We start from the raw sequence: 18,690 nt of genomic DNA, 5'->3' as shown, positions 1-18,690 counted from the left end.
ATGACAGAGAACAAACAATTAAATAGAACTAATAATTCATTAGCGAAATTATAAAATGAGATGAGTTGACTGATCCTTCACTCGAATTATTGATCGATATCTCCGAATACCTCCGAATGTAAAAGAGGGAGTGGAATTTGTCTCATGACATTTGTTGTAGATATCGATTGAATCCACCAAAAATATATCCAATTAAATTACGACTTAATTACGACTGAAATTACGACTGATTTCCAAAAAAATTTCCATTCAAATGAACTTTTTCACCTTAACCTTTTCATTTGGATCAACTTTTTCACCTGAATAGCTCAGCAATAAGAATATTAATTCATAAGGGTCTGCAGTACCGCTAACAAGGCGAGCAATTGCTCTCCCCGAACTTTCTCGTACATTTTACTTCACCATTTATTCGGATATTTCCGTCAAATGAAGGCGCTCGCGAAATTTCGACTGATTAAGGTTATCAACCCAGGGGAGTGAGTTTGTCGACAATTTAACATTATGAAAATTTTCAAGGTTCACGTCTCGGCTGGTCTGTTTCTAGCTGTTCAACGATGTCATTAAATAATAATGACTGGTTTCCTACAATAAAAACCACTCATGTGGCGAAGAGTTACTTGTCCGGGAACATGGGAAAACAGAAGGTGCGGGAATAGTCCTCAACCACTGAATGCTCTCCTGTGAGCCTATTAGAACCACTTGTGGCTGAAATAACTGGCGTTGACCCACTTTAAATATCTAACGTAAGCAGTGAAAATTGTCTCTTTAACGCAGTCGGGAATCGAACCCGGGTCTCTCAGTTTCGCGCGAAGTCATCTTACGGACTAAGCTACCAGGAAGCAAAATAAATTATTAACAAGGCTAGACCTTTTTGAAGAAACACGAAAGATCTTCAACCGTCATTTGAATAATCATTCTCCATATGCGACTGAACAAAGAGGAAACTCTTAAGTCTCCAAAAATTGGTGATAAAATAGAATTTAATGATTTCTTGAATTATGAAATAGATCACGTTCAATCTTATTTCTAAACCACGTTGAGCATAGCACATGTGCACCAGAGGTGTTGGAATTCCAACTCGTGGCTCGTCGATAAGTTATAATACCGATGGAATGCAGTGCAATGGAATCTAAAAAATAATAGCATCATTGGTCACGATTAGTACTCCTGGGACGCAGCAAGTGAGAGTGCCTCTGCATACGTGAGGTAATTCCCTGAGTCATAGAATTAATTATGGATAGAAATAGACATGTGGGGCTGTGGGAAAAGTAAATATCGCAAATTGATTGCCTCAAGGGATTTATATTAAGATGTGAGAGCACGAAAGAAAAATCTCCTCAGTCATAAAAGATTGGTGTCTTCTAAACGTCTTAATTTACTACATTAGACGTAAAAGGGAGACTAGACAAGATCATTTTTTAAAACATATATTTCCATCATTTACACTAATAAAAACTGATGTAAAAAAAATTGGAAAGAAGTGTTATTTAAACGTCGGCCTCCACCAGGTTCTTGAGTTGAGACATTATTTTTGGTGCATTGTTTAGCAGAAAAAAAAATTTTTGTTTGTTTATGAATGTCTGACAATTAAATGAAGCAAAAATGGCTTAATTTGGGGTACGAGAGAATCTTAAAAAAAGAAAAAATATTTCATTTCTTAAATCGACTTTTTCAAGTCAGTAATTCCTCCGGTATTTCTTAATTTTTAAGAAAATTATTTATGCAATTTAACAGACAAATCTCTGAACTTATCGTGGTGTTCTTTCAAAGTTTGAGGGCTCCATGGATCCCCCGGTGAGATTAACAATGAATTAATTAAATCTGGAAAATGTAAAATGTTAAATCTCAGTACTTAGCATGAGAAATTTGTCTTCCCTGTGCTGTTAACTCTCATTGGCCTCAGCCAATTATCCAGGGTCTGAAAACTTGTGAAGACTGCCCCAACTAATGTTTCCACCCTCCCACACTGAAATAGCAACAATTCGCCCCGTTCTCACCCCAAAATATGGCACTTTCCTCGCTCCACTGTCTGAAATTCTTAAAAGCCCTGGGAAGCGTCTGCAGGACCAACAAAGACACGTAAAGATCCGGGAAAAAAGGGTAATTAATATCACTCGTGGATCCAGAATGAGAAGACACACAATGAACATGAGAATCTACGGTCTAACCCGTGGATACCAGTCTAAAGTTCAGTCTCGACTATTGTCACTACTCAATCTTTTTTACACGAACTTTTTTTCCCTCTCGCGAGGGTTAACCAGATGATGTTGAGCCGTAAACAGGTCGAAGAAGTGTTTGGGTAGAAGACTGGGGATCATATCTTCACTCGTATACCCTGGGGTTCGCCCGAGGCTATCGGAAAAACAAGCGTTCGAGTGGAGGTTCGAGGGAGGGATATTTTTGGTTAAAGAAATCCCGGGGGGAGAGACAATCGGAGAAACCTTCTCACCCTTTTTCAGTGGGGATTTCTTGTTTTTGCTTTTCGTTGGATGAATTTATGGAACTTCTTGGAATTTCTCTGGTTCTTTGTTCGGGGATCGGGTTAAAGTCACTTGCATCAAGGGATGCTGATGGATTGTATATTTTACCAATGAATTAATAATCTCAGTTACTGGTTTCATTACTCCATTGATGCTATAGTCATTAATCCGAGCCTTATTATCTTTTTGTAATTAATTTGAATGAACTACATCTTCGATTGAATTAACTAGAAATATTGTTAATCCAATAAAGTACATTTTCAGACGTCTGATATGAACTGTCTATTCAAACACGTAATTTATTGCCACCAATCTCATTACATGAAAATTTAAGGATCAGCTAGTGATATCACAGGATTATCCCCGACGTCTCTCGTAAACTGTTGCAATCACCAGCTGTAACGATCCTGATACTTTGGACACAGTGCCCCAACATCCCTGATCAAGTTACATCGAGTTTACATATTCACGGATGATTAACCATGGTTAATAACATCATACCATTACGCAAGATCAGCATCACACTCGAGTTGTCTTCATAATTTTTAAAGTTTGATGATTCAAAAGGGAAGATCAATCGTCCATTCCCAGGAGACTTTCGTTAAGATTAACGAATAACCAAAATTGGGGTGAATCATAAGTATTTAGCACACCACATTTTTGACGATTTTCTATATGATATAATTCAGATATATAACAAATATATTTTGACTTTTATTAATCCACCTTTTCACCCTCCCCATGATTGTTCACTACGGGGCTATTCGTCATAGTTTATTTGTTCACCAACTCTGACTCCACTGTCAGGAGATCAAATGAAACTTCTAGAGGACCACCAACTATTTAATTTGAATGGAATTCTTTGTCGTGTCACAAAGCACCACATTGCATCGCATTGCTTTCAGCAATTCCGTGTTCATCTGCGTTATGAAAAAAACAAATAATTGATACATAAAAAAGTATTTTTGATAGATGAAACCAAATATCGTGTGCTGAATATCAAATAAAATTTTTCAATAAAACGAACCCCAGGAAAGAGAATACCGATCACTAATCTATGCTCCATTTAGTCAGGGGGTGACACGACCGCCCTTTCAACATCTAATTTTTCTCAACCCTTTCACGTTAATTCGAGTTAATTCCAAGAAAAATACTTTCAACTTCAATCAGCTGCTCAATTCAAGCCTCCACTGCTCCCCCTCCCCAATTTCTCTCAGTGAATTATAAATATTTCCCCTTTGCCACCCCTGTCCGAGCATATTCACCTCTCAGTAGCTTTCACCCCGACGTTGGCTCTTATTCAGAAGAAATATTGCAACGAAACTCCCTCTCTTTTCCCAGTATTTCTTCAACCACTCGTGCTCTTCACACTACAGAAAAGTAACGCTCACGTTTTCTGAATTCTGCAAAAAGAGAACATGTGACGTGTACAATCGACATCACCAGAACTCACCACATTTTTCTTTTTCTCCTGTTTTATTTTATTTATGATTAGAATGCCATTCTCGAAAACGAGAAACACCCCAACTACCCCTAATCCTTGTGTTATGTGTACTCCCAACTGAATTCCTGTCAAACATTCAACATCGATAGATGTTCACGAACTAATGCTCAATGCCCCTTTTCGAACCCTCGAATATTTCCTATTAGCTGACTACCATAAACAGCAAAAAGGGAGAGGTCAAGGGGTGGAAGTTGTATCCTTTGTACTGGCACTGACATGATGGTACTATCAGTTACCAGCAATGGACGAAATTTCCAATGGAAAGGTCCAGCGGTATCAAAGCATCGTAATCTCAAAAATTGTGAATACGTGTTTGCATTGGCTATTCAACTCTGAATCAAATCACTGGGAGTTGGAGATTGACTGAAGTGTATTAAAGGGACAGTGATGTCCACTGAAAAGTGGAAACAATCGAAAAAGGCAATGAGGGGGTGTGTTAGGGTGAAGGAAATGGGGAGACATTGGTCACGTACTGGTATCAGTTTTGGGTTTGTATTTTATCGAAAACAATCCTATCAGCGGTTCGGATACTTTTCTGTGTCTCTGAATTGTCATCGAATTGCTGGGGGAGGGTTGTGGAAGGGGAAATGTGGACTCTGTGTATTGGAATTATTTTCATATGCTGATTGAAGAATTTGGGGGATGTTAACGAGATTTTGTATTTGCCACACAGCAATTTTTCTAGGCAGCACAGTAATTTTTATCGAAAACACACTATAAAAATTATCAGATCTTTCTCTTTGTGTTCGGAGTAACTTCACTGCGTCCTCCCCTATTCGTTGTTAACAAATATTTAGATATCAGTGTGAGAATTCTCCTCGCAAAATTTCCCCGCAGGACTTCGAAAAGGAATGGCGGAATGATGGCTCTCATTTGTGGTGGAGTAGCAAGGCCCTTGTTGAAGATAAAGCCCATCAAAGTGGTATGCAGGAGGAAGTGCAAACATTACCACACGTAGATCTGGCTTGACGCCGTCAGCTTTACCATGTGGCACGAACAATCCTGCTGAGACAATGGACCAGCGATCGTTGATTCCTGAGGGATCTCTGTGGCGCCGATGTGACACTACTTGTCACATTCGGAGAGCACCAGAGTCACATCGACTACACACGGATCGATGATTCTGGTGTTATTGTCTGCCCTTGAAATTGAAGGATCGAGTGAAGTCACAACAAGTCAACTTTTCATATTTCAGGAGTACGGAAATACACCAACAATGATCGGAGTAAATTGTCTCTAGTTGGGGTAAAAATATTTTTGGAGGGATATCTATAGCAAAGGGGTGAAGCGACATAACTCACTTTTCATTATTGACCAGGTTTTGATGACTATCTCGCAATCTAGGGGAGGTAGCGAAATTTTTATCATAACCTTTTTTGTCGAGCAAATTGAGGGCTGCAATAAATGTTATTAGAAAAATTTTGGTATCTCGCTTAGATTCGGAGATATTGCTCAAAAAATAGATTTAAAGATGAGTCAACTTATTTCAATTTAATAGATTGGTACTGATATGCTCCAAAGAAATTCCAGTAAATTTCAGACTATTTGCACGTTGGAAAATGATAATGAATAATCGACGGGCATTTCCGATACCGCATTGCCGATGGAAAAATAACCGGAATGGTATGTTTTCCTTGGAAAAAAAAAATCTGTTGAACGCTAACCCCGAAGTTCTTAGAATATTACGACCGTATAATTTATGAGACCTCATATCCTCGCAAAATTTTTTATTGTCTCTCCGCATAAATCTGTTATATATATGAAAACTTGAACACACCTTTTTTCCTCAATAAAAGTCCAAATAAAGCGAACCCCTCGAAGCTATGGAAAGACATCTTGATTTTGACGTTAAAAATCACCGGGAATTCTGTCACTAAAATTGGCTACCATTCCTCACTGAATTTCGCTGAATATTTTTAGTGAATTATGTTTTATCATTCCACTACACCTTCTCCTCGTAAAAAATCCATAAGAATATTTTCTCGTGAGAATTAATCATAAATTTAGATTTTCCTGAAAAAAAAATTGGTGTTTGTCTCTAAATTCTCCGTTTCCAAACATTACGACAGTTTTATTTATGGAACACCGTATGCGTAAATAATCTATTTTATTTTTCCCTTTTACGGAAAAACCACAGAAAAAGTTTAAGAACATCTCGAGTATTTCTAATAGAACGAGAATATTTCTTCGAGGTTTCCATTTTCCTGTCCCACGTTATGGGCATCACGTTCTGTTAAAAATCCTCAACTCAGATATGATCCCATAATTATCCAACAAATGAAGAGAAAAATAATCTTTATCATATTTCTCGCTGCGATAATTGTTTATAAAAAAAATATCTCCCTGTAATTATCCAGTGCAACTATTCCCTCTTTTTCAACAAAAAAACTGCCATTTTCCCTGAAATATTTCCTGCTAATGGAATTTAGTAGCCGCAGGCTCAATCAATAAAAATATCTCCCAAAAAATTAATCAGAATTTCATATTTCACACTCCCCTATTACATCTACCCATTGCAGAAAATATTCTGAACATTGTAAAGGCATGGCAATTAAAAAATAAAAATCGAAACGTAAAACGGCCACGAAATTTTTCATTTCCCTGTCTCCGCCATTCAAATCAACGCAACTGGGAAATACCCTATCCGTGACTGGGAAAAAGTCACGATGAAAACCTGTCGAGTACTGCAACAGAGTGACTGACAACTAGCCACAAAAAATATTTCCCCGAATTAACGAGCCAAAGTCCTCGGGAATACAACCAATAATCCTAGTATCCAGTGATATGCTCCATTCACAAAACTAATTTCCAATACAGTGTTGATCATCCAATATTCAATTGTTTTCCTTTTCAATATTATGCCAGTGGTTTATTGAACGGAAATCAGTAGCGAAAAGGTAAAACGAGATAAGTTCACTTATTTTTGATTAGAGGTTTTCAACAGTATCTTCCAATCTAAGAGAGATAGCGCAATTATTATCATAACATTTATTGTAGTACTCAATGTGCTCCACAAAAAATGTTCAGAGAACAATTTGGCAATTTCCCTTAGATTTCGAGATATCCATCGAAAATTGGCCGCCAGTCACAAGTGACTTATTTCGTTTTACAACTGCACTACTGAACTTGTGGTTTGCAAGTTGTTATTCACACAAAACCGGTGAAAAATGGAAAAAAGCACTTACGGAGTAATTGATTGGGGACCATTGAGTTTGTTGAGCCCATCTATACCCTATCTGTTCACCTGTCCATCCGCAAAGTGAACACATGTAGCCAATTTTCTCCACTTTATTTCGCCCCTTTTTTCCCTCAATTTATGAACTTCAACTCGTTAACCAAATTAATTTACAGATTTATAGTTTATAAATTTCCCAATATACCGTCGACACTGGCAGCGGCATGGCCAATGTTCATTCTGGTGCATAACGGGTTAATTAAATAATTTATTTTGACAATCACAACGAGGCAAAATGAAAGCTGCCTTTAATTTTCATTGAAATCCAGCTAAATATCGATTGTCAACTGTCTGTACAAAACTAATTTAAAATGAAAAATTACTATGTAGATGTGTAGCTTGGACCATACACGAAGGGAAATATTCAGTACAAATTACTGAATTATCCATAATTTTTTGCAAATTTTTTAAGTGAAAGAGAAAAAATCTGAATCGTTCACAGAATCCTCTCTATTCATAACATAAATTAAAGTTCATGAATTTTCCAATTCAGACGTGAAATTCCAGTAACCGTATTTGCAATGTTCATTCTGGCATATAACAAATTAATTAAATAATTCATTTATGCCGTCAGAATGAGGAGGAATAAACAACCCAATTATTCTGATGATAATTTTCCTTATGCACACGGTAATTTGTAAATAAAAACTCTCGGGAGTTATTTAGTCAGTCGAATCGTGTTACACGAGGGGGGAAGGGAATGAGAAAAATTGCATAAGTTTTCCCAAAAGAGTACCAATGAAATTACTAGGGACAGGGCAACTGATAAGTCACTCAAACTGACGGGGCATATTCATAAACCAGAGCGCCGGGTTATTATTTTTTCAGCAGTCTATGAATTTTTTATTGGGAGTTGTTTTAATGGTCCACCCACCACGCAACAATCAATCTATTACTCCGGAAAATTTTTCTCCTGATATAAAATGGTTGTGGCAGACCTCTCCGTTATTGGCATGCGAGCTATTTAATTCGATGGAAAAAAAAATTTTATTGAGCATGTTATTACTTGACAGTTGGGCTGTTCCATAATTTTTTTTTTATTGGATAAAATAATGATTCACCAGAATCTCATGTTCGACAGTTCACGAATTATATATTATATAGCATATATTATATAAAGACATGAATTTAATTTTTTAAAACATTTTCTCTCAGTGGAAGTGTTTGTAGACAATTTTTGCGTAATATTCTCTCTGTGTGGATACACTTCCTATTATTTTGAGAACAAGGGGCCTCGTCCCTTGCTCCCTACGCTCAAATACCTCGGGAGGGGCTTATCTCTCTAAATGATTCCCATAATCTTGACGGAATTTCAGGCATTAAATTGAGATTGGTCCCATAAAACCTGATTTAAATTACCATTAAACGGAGAAGGCAATCGTGATAAATTGAGGAAAACATGATAAATGTTCTCAAAACGATAATTTTCAATCGTGTAAAACCATCAATTTCTCATTATTTATCAAATTTGAATTGGTTACATAAAACCTGATTTAAACTCCCATTAAATGGCGAGAGCAATCATGACACATTCAGAAAGACATCATAAATGAACTGAAAACGATCGTCAATTCCTCATTTCTCGAAATGAAAAAATAGGTGTTTAATAGTCTAAATTATATTCTATTCTCGATCAAGAAAAGACACATTTTTAGTGGGTTTTTTATTCCTTTTTTAATTCGATTAGAGGCATTTTTTCATTGAAAACGGTTGAAAGTAAATATTGAAAATGAATATTAACAGCAATTATTATTCTTTCCACAATTATTATGATTCTTTTGATTGCTCCCTCCTCATTGAGAAGTTCCGGGGTTAAAATCAGGGAAGGGGAATTGAAAAAAAATAGATTTGACCACTTCTACGAGTTTGCGGAAGGAAAATTGTAGCTCTCTAAGTATATAATACAGTCTAATTGATCTTAAAATACTCGTAATTAGTTACGAAATGCTTTTGTCGAAGAAACCGCGAGTAAATTCGTCAAACGTGATTATTTCCGGGGTTGAAGTCCCGAAAGGAAATTTGTTCAAAAACCGGGGCTTCCATTTCCACACCACCGCTTAAAAAAAAATTTCTCGGCGTCGCAAAATTATTCTAATTGGTCTTAAAATATTCGTAATGAGTGGGTGAAGGCTCAGGTCGAACAAACCCACCCTCCCCTCCCGAAAAATATACTTCCAATATTTTTAATTTCACTTTTGTGTTGATGAATAAATATGGATTACTCCAACTAATGTTTATTTATTAAGCTCATGCATTAAGCTCAAGGCTTTGAACAATGAAAAAAATCATAATCCCTTAAAAATTTTTTCAATAGACCAAGCATTAAGGGATGATTACTGTTAATGCTGAATCGCATTCACCAATTTTCTCTCTCAACCGAGAATTTTTCCCTCGTAATCTAGCCACCCACACACTCCCCATCCACCCCCGGTAGCTATAACCGTATATACGAATCTCGTCTATACACCGCAAAGGAGAGCCGACCGAAAACTTTTTGCGCTCCAGTTTTTCTCTTTAAACTTTTTTTTTTTCGCGTAATGTGGACACGAATGTACGTGCTACTCTTACGAACGTTTTCCGCAATAACTGCAGTGGTGATACGATAAACACGGAGGAATGAAAGAAATAAAAATTGATGGGATGCTTAGTCGACACTCGGCAGAAGTCTGACTGCTGTCGAGATAAATGTTGAAAATTTTGAGACGAAGTTGAGGGAAAACGACAACACCTTTACTTCCGGATTAATGCGTCGATAATGTTACTATAAGATGAGCGAAGATTAGTTTCATCCTAACAATTACCCTCCCAAGTCTAATTTTTCCAAGAAAACTCGACCTAAAAAGTGGTTGTTTGTCATTCCCTCTCATGTTTCGTCCTCTGGAGGGCTAATTTTTATCCAAAATTTTTTTTCGTATAGCTGCATGCCAATGTCATTTTATCCCTACATTTAAATCAGTAAAATCATCCCCTACGTCATCCCCATCCCCCACTGAATTAAAGATAAATTGTAAAAACTCACCATAAGTAGTTTAAACTTGCTAACCAAAGGGGCTTTTGTCAGAAATTTGTTGAGGACTGTCAAGATTTTCCCTTCCAACGTGGCAGCACTTCCGACGTCTTGTCCTTGCGAGCATCCGGGCCCGATCTCGCTCCCGGCCTTTGTCCACAAACTCCGGTAATCACGGCCGAATTGTCTGACCTCTTCCTTCTTTTTCTCCTTCGCCGCTTCGTTGTCGTTCTCGGAGCGGTAACTAAACGCAACAGTCGTATCACCAACGATTTGCGATTGTTGCGGTGCTTTCGCCGCCGGTTCCGTTCCTCCCCTGTGCTTATCGCACGTGACTCACTTCGATTGCATCGATATATCGAATCACTCTTGATGATCTCTCCCGTTAAAATCACTGCACACGTGTCGATTGCGTCTTAAATCGATTGTTCTTGATTGGAAATTTCGCGATAGTTCAATTAATCGATGTACCTTGAATTCTTTGACTTTATTTATCAAATTACGATACACGGTGATACACTTTGCGCTGAGTTGTTTCACGTGAGGTGCCGTAAACCGTTGGGGCACGACTGGATGATGAGAGTGCAAGTCAACTTCCGTAGAATACGCCTGCAGACGGAGATAAAAAAAAAATAACCAGTGATTTATTTACTCGGACGTGTCTACGTGTTCAATACTGTATTCAAGAAATCGTATTGTGGACACGGGTGGCTAATTAATGGCGCATTTACGTTGAAAAGGAGCGCCATTACGGCATATGAACGGGTTTTGGAATGTAAATGTTACGTTTGTGTGAAATCGTTGGAGATAATTTAGAATGAAAATGGGTAAGAACACGAAAGGCTAAGATTTGTTTTTATGAGTGTCACGAGCGTGAAAATTACTGGATTAGTATTTAAAGGGATTTATTTATCAGTTGACAAAGAAATTTACGTTCTGCGATAAAATACTGGTAGAAAATTTTACTTAAGATTTTTAGTGATTTCAAGTTTTCCGGAAATCATTGAAAACAATTCAATGAAATTAATTGAATGATTTGTTTGGAAAACGTCTCCTATGATGAATAAACATCCGGATTAAAACAGGTTATGGAATTCAATTAAGTACTGGTTCATTAATGGTAGAAAATGTTTAAAGGAAAAAAACAATAATTTTTTTTTGATTTTCTTAAATTTCAAGACGCTAGGGTGTCACTCATCGTGAATGAAAATTCTCCTGTCTGACGTGAAAGGAAACAATAATTGAATTTTAATCCCCAAAATGAAGTGATTAGATTGCCCTGATTAATGTCACTAGCTCAGAAAATGTCATCATAAAACCCCAAAATAATTAACTCACGGTTCAGCTCAAAAGTGATCATGATGATCAAACGTACCCCACGCACGTGTCACTTAGTTGATATCACGTTGACTGCATTAATTCACAGAGAAAAAAATTGCAAAATTAATAAATCAATTATACTTGTATATATCCTTCGAAGATTGATACACTTTACCATCCCATTAGATTCTTTTCATAAAAAAATGATTCTAAACTCACAGAATATGTGTCAGATACAATGTACCAAAAAATGCTGAAATTAAGATAAAAAAATAACTAAAAATAATATAAAACTCATTGAATATGATTGCAAAGTTAATCAGTCTTTGAACGATAAAATCATTCACAATTAATTGATTAATTATATTTTTTTTCCTCTGTGAAAAATCAAGAGTTGACTGCAGAATCTCTTTTATTTTTTCCTCAACGAAATTCGCAGAATTTTCTGGAGAATTTACACCAAAAAAATGTTCACTTCGGTCTCAAATTTCTCAGACTTCTCTATTTTCCCTCAAAGCGAATGCCACATCAGGAATTATTCTTTTTTTTTTTACAATTAGTGCCCCTGTTTCTCAACAAATGTGGGCGGGGGTGGGGGCGAAGGGGTAGGTAGGGGAGGAAGAGAAATCTCAGAGCATTGTTGAAGCATTTCCCTTTGTTTTCCACTCAGAGATAACAAAGAGGCTCTCGGTGTGTAAGGATCGAGCCCACTCTGAAGTGGCTGCGGTCACGGATATTTAACATTCTAGAACGTTTGAATTAAAACAAGCCCACGTTTCTCCTTCAACGTGTACGTTTGCGGCTTTTCGCCGCGATGAACAGCCAACAATGGTGAACAACGCAATTCAGGGGGATAATACACGACTTAATTTACATTCGTTGGATAAGAAAAGGGAGAGGGAAAGTCATGAGATCACTGAGTTCATAAAAAAAAATTACATCTGCAAAAGGAATAATAATTTTCTTGGGGGAGGAATTTGGCTTTTGAACTGTCGGGCTCATCATGTGCCGAAACATTTCCACAAGATTATTTCTTTCTGAAATAAATTTTACTGGTTTTTTTTATAGCAGAATAATTTGACTAAAACTTTGAAACGTAATTTGAGACTGAAAATCCAACATTTTCAATCAAAAAACCTTGTCCCACCCCTGGAATATGTTCATCGACCTAATATTCAAATCCAAGTATTTCCGTTTTCTCGTGCCAACGAGTCCTTTGGTGCTCCCCAAGTGGAAATGAGATTCCCTTTTCGCAGTCAAATTACGGCGACTCCGGTACAGACCCTACCATTTTTTTTCCTTTCAGCTGATTCTTCTGTGGTGAAAAGTGAAATAAAAACATAAGTTTGTACAATCAGACTGCCCGATCAAAGTAAACATTATGATTGCAAAATAGAATATGAGAGTCATGAGGAGTGAGACTGAATGGAGACTGAGTGGATATGTCCAGCTTGGGTCAGACATTTGTAGGATTAAAGATGAAGCGTAGGGAACGAATATTTTCGTTTTTCTTTGAAAAAAAAGGGCTAGAATTCGCGGGAGATAGAGGTAGTTATTCGGTGTCATCGGGGGTGTAATATCTGTCCGGAGATGAGGGGTTTGAAACGTGAAGGGAGAAAACAAATATAAAATTGTCGTTTGAATTATGGAGAGGTACGTGGAAGCGGAAGAAAGTCATGTTTTCAAATGGATAAAAAACAAACACGAGTGATGATTGATCAGGTATTACGTCTGTTTACTTTCTATGTATTTGGCCCCTATGTAATAATAAATGGAGTCGTCGAGGAGTCAGACTGTTAGACTGTACCGTAGACTGAGGAAAACAAATTATTTTAGCTGAGGATTGATATTATGAACAAAAAATATATACAATACATAATATATTATATATCACACGTCGATATATAATATCAATATCAATGTACATATTCAACGTAATATATATCATTTCTCACAGGAAGCGTTAATTTAAAAAATCCTTACAGTCCAAATGATTCAACTCATTTTTGAAATTCAAATGTTAAAATTCCAACGGTGAGAGAGACTTCGAGGGAAGGAAAAATTTGCAAAATCGTGGAAAAGAATTCGCGGAGTTGCAGTAGTTGAACAATTTGTCGGCGGAGGGGGAGAATAGTTTTATTAAAAATACCGGATATAGTTCTGGAATAGTTGGATACGTAAAAATTTCCGAGTTAACTCGGTGCAGACAGCCTTTCAGTCTATTACAGACTGAACGGGGGTAGAATTGTACGGGCGAGATATGGGATGGGGGTGGAAATAAAAAGGTGTTTCGTAAACAGAATACTTGGCAGGAAATCCGTACCGACAGCTCAGGGAGAGAGGAACAGTGGTGGGTGGAGTATGGGGATCGAGAGGTTGGAACTAAGTTATTTGGGTCGTTCTTCCATTCAGAGGTTTTTTTTTTTACTTCGATAAATCGTTACATCTGGATGACGTAAAATTACGGTATGCTATTGATGACACTTTACTATCGGGAAGGCAGGGAAAAGATTCAAAATGAATCAGGAGAAAGTTAAGGGAAATTTAAATGTCTGTCTCAGAATTCGATTTGAGGTCGTTAAAAAACGATTTCAGAATAAAAAAAATTATTCGAGATTTTTAGGTTTATAGAAGAGATAATTGTGATTAATAAAATTTCATTTCAATTAAACAAACATTTTTATTACGGAAATAAGACGGAAGTGTCATTGAATATATCTGACCGCATCTTCGGTCGATGGAAATATCTTCAATAATTCAGAATATATCTCTAAAAATCAATGATATACCCCCAGATGTTAGGGGCCAGTTCCCCCAAAATAAATATATATGCCCTGCGCTCCAGAAAATTTTCGTATTTTTTTGTGGGCGAAAGGGAAGAATCAAATGCTCCTGCACTCTTCAAGAAATTGTCGCTATGGGACACTCAAGTAAATCGTAAGAGTACGACCGGGAGTTCAAATGATCAACCGGAAAGATTACATACGAGTGATAGAACGTGAAAGATTCTTGGGGGAGAAGACAATGTGAACGTGATCGATAAAATGAAAATTGCAGAGCCGTTATCCATGTGTACCGAAGAAAATTGAATAGAAACTGAACAGTGGAGATGATTTACTTCCAATGTATTTCGTTTTCTCAACCAACAATTTTGAGGTTTCCAGAAATTTAATGGAAAACTGCAAGAGCAAGGAGTGAGTATCGATTATTCCAGGGGGGGAGAAGGAGGGGGACAACAATTTTGATGATTCATAACAGTTGGAGGTCAAGGGAAGACATTTGAAATTCCTCGAGGACAAGTTTGTCCAAGTTTTTGGGGAGAGACTTCCTGTTTTAACTCTGTTTATCGATTATGAAATTCTTGAAAAGTTAGTTGCAGTTGGCGAACACGAACAGGTCCGCACGAGTTGGCCTATTATGCACCGGGAGACAATAGACTTGCGGATATCTATCGAATATGGAAGAGAGTTGGATATTTTTTAAAATTCTCTTGAAGGAAATTTTGTTCTATTTGAAAAATCGAACGGAGATTTTTTTTTACGATGAGACGTTTACGAACATTGAATGACGTGTAATGGACGGTAAACTTAGCATTATAAATATTTTTTACTGCTTCTGGGACAACGGTACAACACGTGGGAATTTTCTATCCATTGGGAGGAATATAATGTTCGTCAAGAGGCAGTCTATGCGATGAAGTAAGAAAAATTTTTTTTTGCAGAGGAATTGTTGTCTGGGGAGAGGAGTTAATTTTTTGGGGGTAAAACTCTTTTTACGGAAAGAAAAAAATCAGGAGAAATCACCGCACTATTAGGTAATCGTATGCTATTTCACCGGTTCGGGGAAAAGTAACCGGACAGTTTAGTAAAATTTGTTGGCTACTTAGTTATAAAAGATTTTAATTATAGGATTTCTATTCATTGAAATAATTTTCGTTGGATCGCGCCATTTGTGAAGAGTGTTATCTTGCAAATAATTTGACAGAGAATAAAAAAAAGGAAGTCATGTTGGAATACTTATAAATGGAAAGTTTACATTCTTGTTGATGGCAATAACAATGATTTATGTTAAAAAAAAAATAATTGAGCTGAAGAAATTTCTAACGATTTCGTAGAATAATCTTCATAGAAAGCCACCGATCACAGGTAAAATCTAGGGGGAAATAATGGAGACCACTTCGATCCCGATAAACATTTAGTAAAATTCAATTTCTGAAAGAAATTAATAGTAACAATTCCAACAATAATACTAAATAATCCATAAAGAATAATTCCGCACAGGAATGTAAAAAGTACAAAGAAAAATCCCGTGAAGTGGAATAAAAACGTTAAATTCGTGTCGGCAAAAAAATCGCAACAACAATTTAATGAAAATGAAAAATATTGCAGTTGAAAAATGCGAAAAATACACGTGCAAGATACATTACTGTCAGAAGCCCCTTTATCACGAGCGAAGTGCGATGAGAATAACAAAGTTAAATCGTCGCAGATGACACAACAATTAAAATTAATTTCAATTATTTTTCCCAGAAACTGAAATTTATATTTTTTTTTTCTTTGCAATCGGAGCGAAATGGAGTTTGTAATTTGCAATTTTTCGGGAATGATAGACTTAACGGTTTCGGCGCACGTTTAGGGCTCGTGGCGAAGAGCGACCGGTTCGGTGCCCAGCGTTGTCGCGGTCTGAACGGCGACTGAACTCGTTGGAGCCTGCGGGATGCTGTACGCTCGCTAGGAATCGCCGGAGACTGAGCGGGCGCGAGAAAATCGAGAGTTGAACGAGATGATGAGGAACAGGAGAGTGAGGGTGTACAATGGTTAGGAGAAAAGATATATTGCGGTGCGTTAAAAAAGACAGCGGAAGATTAGGGATACTTAATGATCCTAATATCCATTTGATGATAGAAAGCAGCAATTTTTCCGAAATTACGAACATATTTGATGATCCCAGGAGGAAACAAAAAATTAGTCATTACCGTGGGATAAGGGAGAGGAAATTTTTGGTAAAAGTTGAGCGAGAAGTTTTTACCTTGGCAAATACTAGAACGGAAAATAATAGTTGAGTCCAAATGTTCTAGGATCTCGGGGAAAAAATTGGTGCCTGAAATGAAGACAACTCTTATCACTTTTTCCTGGAAAATGAAAGTCTCATATTTGAACGATTTTTTGATTTTCTGATTTGGGTGGGTCGCCTACACTGACAGAATCATTAATTTATTCTCCGTGAGATTCATTAACAATCAATTGTCGGTCCATCGCCTGATGACTCGAACTCCTCCCCCCCTCCCCGTCTTTGAGTAATTGAATAGAAATTTAACATACTCTCACTTTAGTATTTATGATTAAAAATAATGAGATTAGTGATCTAAAATTTTTTTGTTATTATGGTAAACCAACCAGCGGACAAATACGTCTATTGCGAATATTCCATAAATTTAGAAATGGAAATTCCGTCAATCATTTGAATTTTAAGTAAAATCACTAATTTAGAACTATGAAATATAAAAGTTATTACGATTAAATCAACATCTTTGGCGGGGAAAAAAATACAATAATTGTATTTTTGCGAGGAATACCAGTTGTTGTCAGGGACTCTGCGAATAGTTAGAGCAGAGGTGTACCATGTTGCATTGATGATAGAAAATAAAAATGTTACTGACTATCCGGCTTTTGCATCACAACCTGTTGATATAACCCGGAACATCAAAGAGTTAAATTTTGCGAACGAGCCAAGCAATTATTCAATTTATCTCGCGAAAGAATAAAGTGTACAGGCCCCCTCTAGCCATCAAACTGCAAAGGGAACATTCAATTTGGAATTCTGGATAATGAGCTTCGCTGCATTAATAAATCCCCAATCTCCGGTAATTTCTTCATCAAACGTGTGATCATCAACGTATTCATAGTAATCTCATTTCAACAAGAACGTCAATTTCCAATTTTCATTGTTTGTAATTAAATCCCTCTCTGGAGAATTTTAAAACAGAGCAAAACGTGAAATTCATCACTTTCCTAGATTAAACATCCATTATGAATAAATAATAATTCATTATTCCGATTTTTATCGAATGCATGAGAAATTGATTATGAAATAATTATCGGTTCGTGTAATGCATCTCGAAATGAAAGAAAATTTAATTTCTGGAATGCCGGGAGTATTTCGAGTTTCAATAGGACGTAAATGGCCTGTTACCACGATATTTATCCAATTTCGAATGTCCCTCTAATCCCTCATTACACACTGTCAAGTGGACCACGCATGTAATCAATCAAGCACACCTGAATGAAATGTCAATGTAATCAGTCCGATAATAGTCGAGCCCTCAACACTGAAACAAATTTCCAAGTACACTGACAGTAAATTGTAGTAAAAGGAACTATATTTATTATTATTTTGTCTAATTATTTATTTAAATACACAGTGTTTTTTAATAGTGCCACCGAAATATAAGTCCTTGACCACACACACGTACATAGTTTTTTGATTTTTATGTATAAATTCTCAACTGTTGAAATTGTGTTTAATTTTTGTGTTAAAATTTCGAATGTTGAATTGACCGGGAATCAAAGCAGAGAATCGAGAATCTGTCGGTATGTGGGTGGAGGAGGGGTAAGAGCGACATCTAACTTTGAATATTAAAGCTTGTACTTTGATTTTTTTAAGGCGTCGGTAACGCGGATATTCTAGCGAAGTTTGAATAATTTTTGACGTCATTCGAGGGACAAATAGCTGTCAAGAAAAGTGATCTAAATATTTGAAGAAATTAATAATTGATGAATTAATGATATAACCATTGATAACATCCCATTGAAATTGATTAACTTAAGTGATAAATTGCTTAATGAGAAGAGTGGACTTTTTTTCAGAAATTAAATGGCACATTTCGATTTTTAAAGATCGAAAATACAAAAATATCTTATCCATTTGTTCCACTTATTTTTGTCAATTCCACGTGATGCTCCGTTTTAACTGCGATGATGAAGAAATTTATTGGTATTGTAAATGACGATAACATTTTATGAAAGCTCTGCGAAGCTTAAGTGGTTTTTGCGTTCCAATCGAATCTATTATTTTCTCAAATTTATAGTTTCAAAATGAATTGCTCCTAAAAATTATTTTTTTTGTCATCTCCAATTCTGATAGC

General features: G+C 36.5%; 2 protein-coding genes across 8 annotated transcripts in view; one reads left to right on the top strand and one right to left on the bottom strand.

Moving 5' to 3' along the window:
• LOC135163413 (uncharacterized) overlaps positions 1 to 18,690 on the top strand; it is a 139,237-nt gene that overhangs the window by 37,142 nt on the left and 83,405 nt on the right. The gene's annotated exons all lie outside the window — the stretch shown is intronic.
• Positions 1 to 18,690, bottom strand: part of LOC135163408 (uncharacterized) — a 65,257-nt gene that overhangs the window by 43,160 nt on the left and 3,407 nt on the right. For 2 of the 6 annotated variants that reach the window (XM_064122817.1, XM_064122820.1), the window contains exon 2: positions 10,239 to 10,835. The exons of 1 other annotated variant lie outside the window; for it this stretch is intronic. In XM_064122817.1, the coding sequence (XP_063978887.1) occupies positions 10,239 to 10,241 (3 nt within the window). In that variant the 5' untranslated portion in view covers positions 10,242 to 10,835. Of the gene's footprint in view, positions 1 to 10,238; positions 10,836 to 12,714; positions 12,862 to 15,972; positions 16,257 to 18,690 lie in introns of those variants that run through there. 3 more of the 6 variants (XM_064122818.1, XM_064122819.1, XM_064122816.1) reach the window with 3 other exon arrangements.

This window comes from Diachasmimorpha longicaudata, chromosome 6 (assembly GCF_034640455.1).
Source record: "Diachasmimorpha longicaudata isolate KC_UGA_2023 chromosome 6, iyDiaLong2, whole genome shotgun sequence".
Lineage (NCBI taxonomy): Eukaryota > Metazoa > Arthropoda > Insecta > Hymenoptera > Braconidae > Diachasmimorpha > Diachasmimorpha longicaudata.
This window is presented reverse-complemented; position numbering and strand designations above follow the sequence as displayed.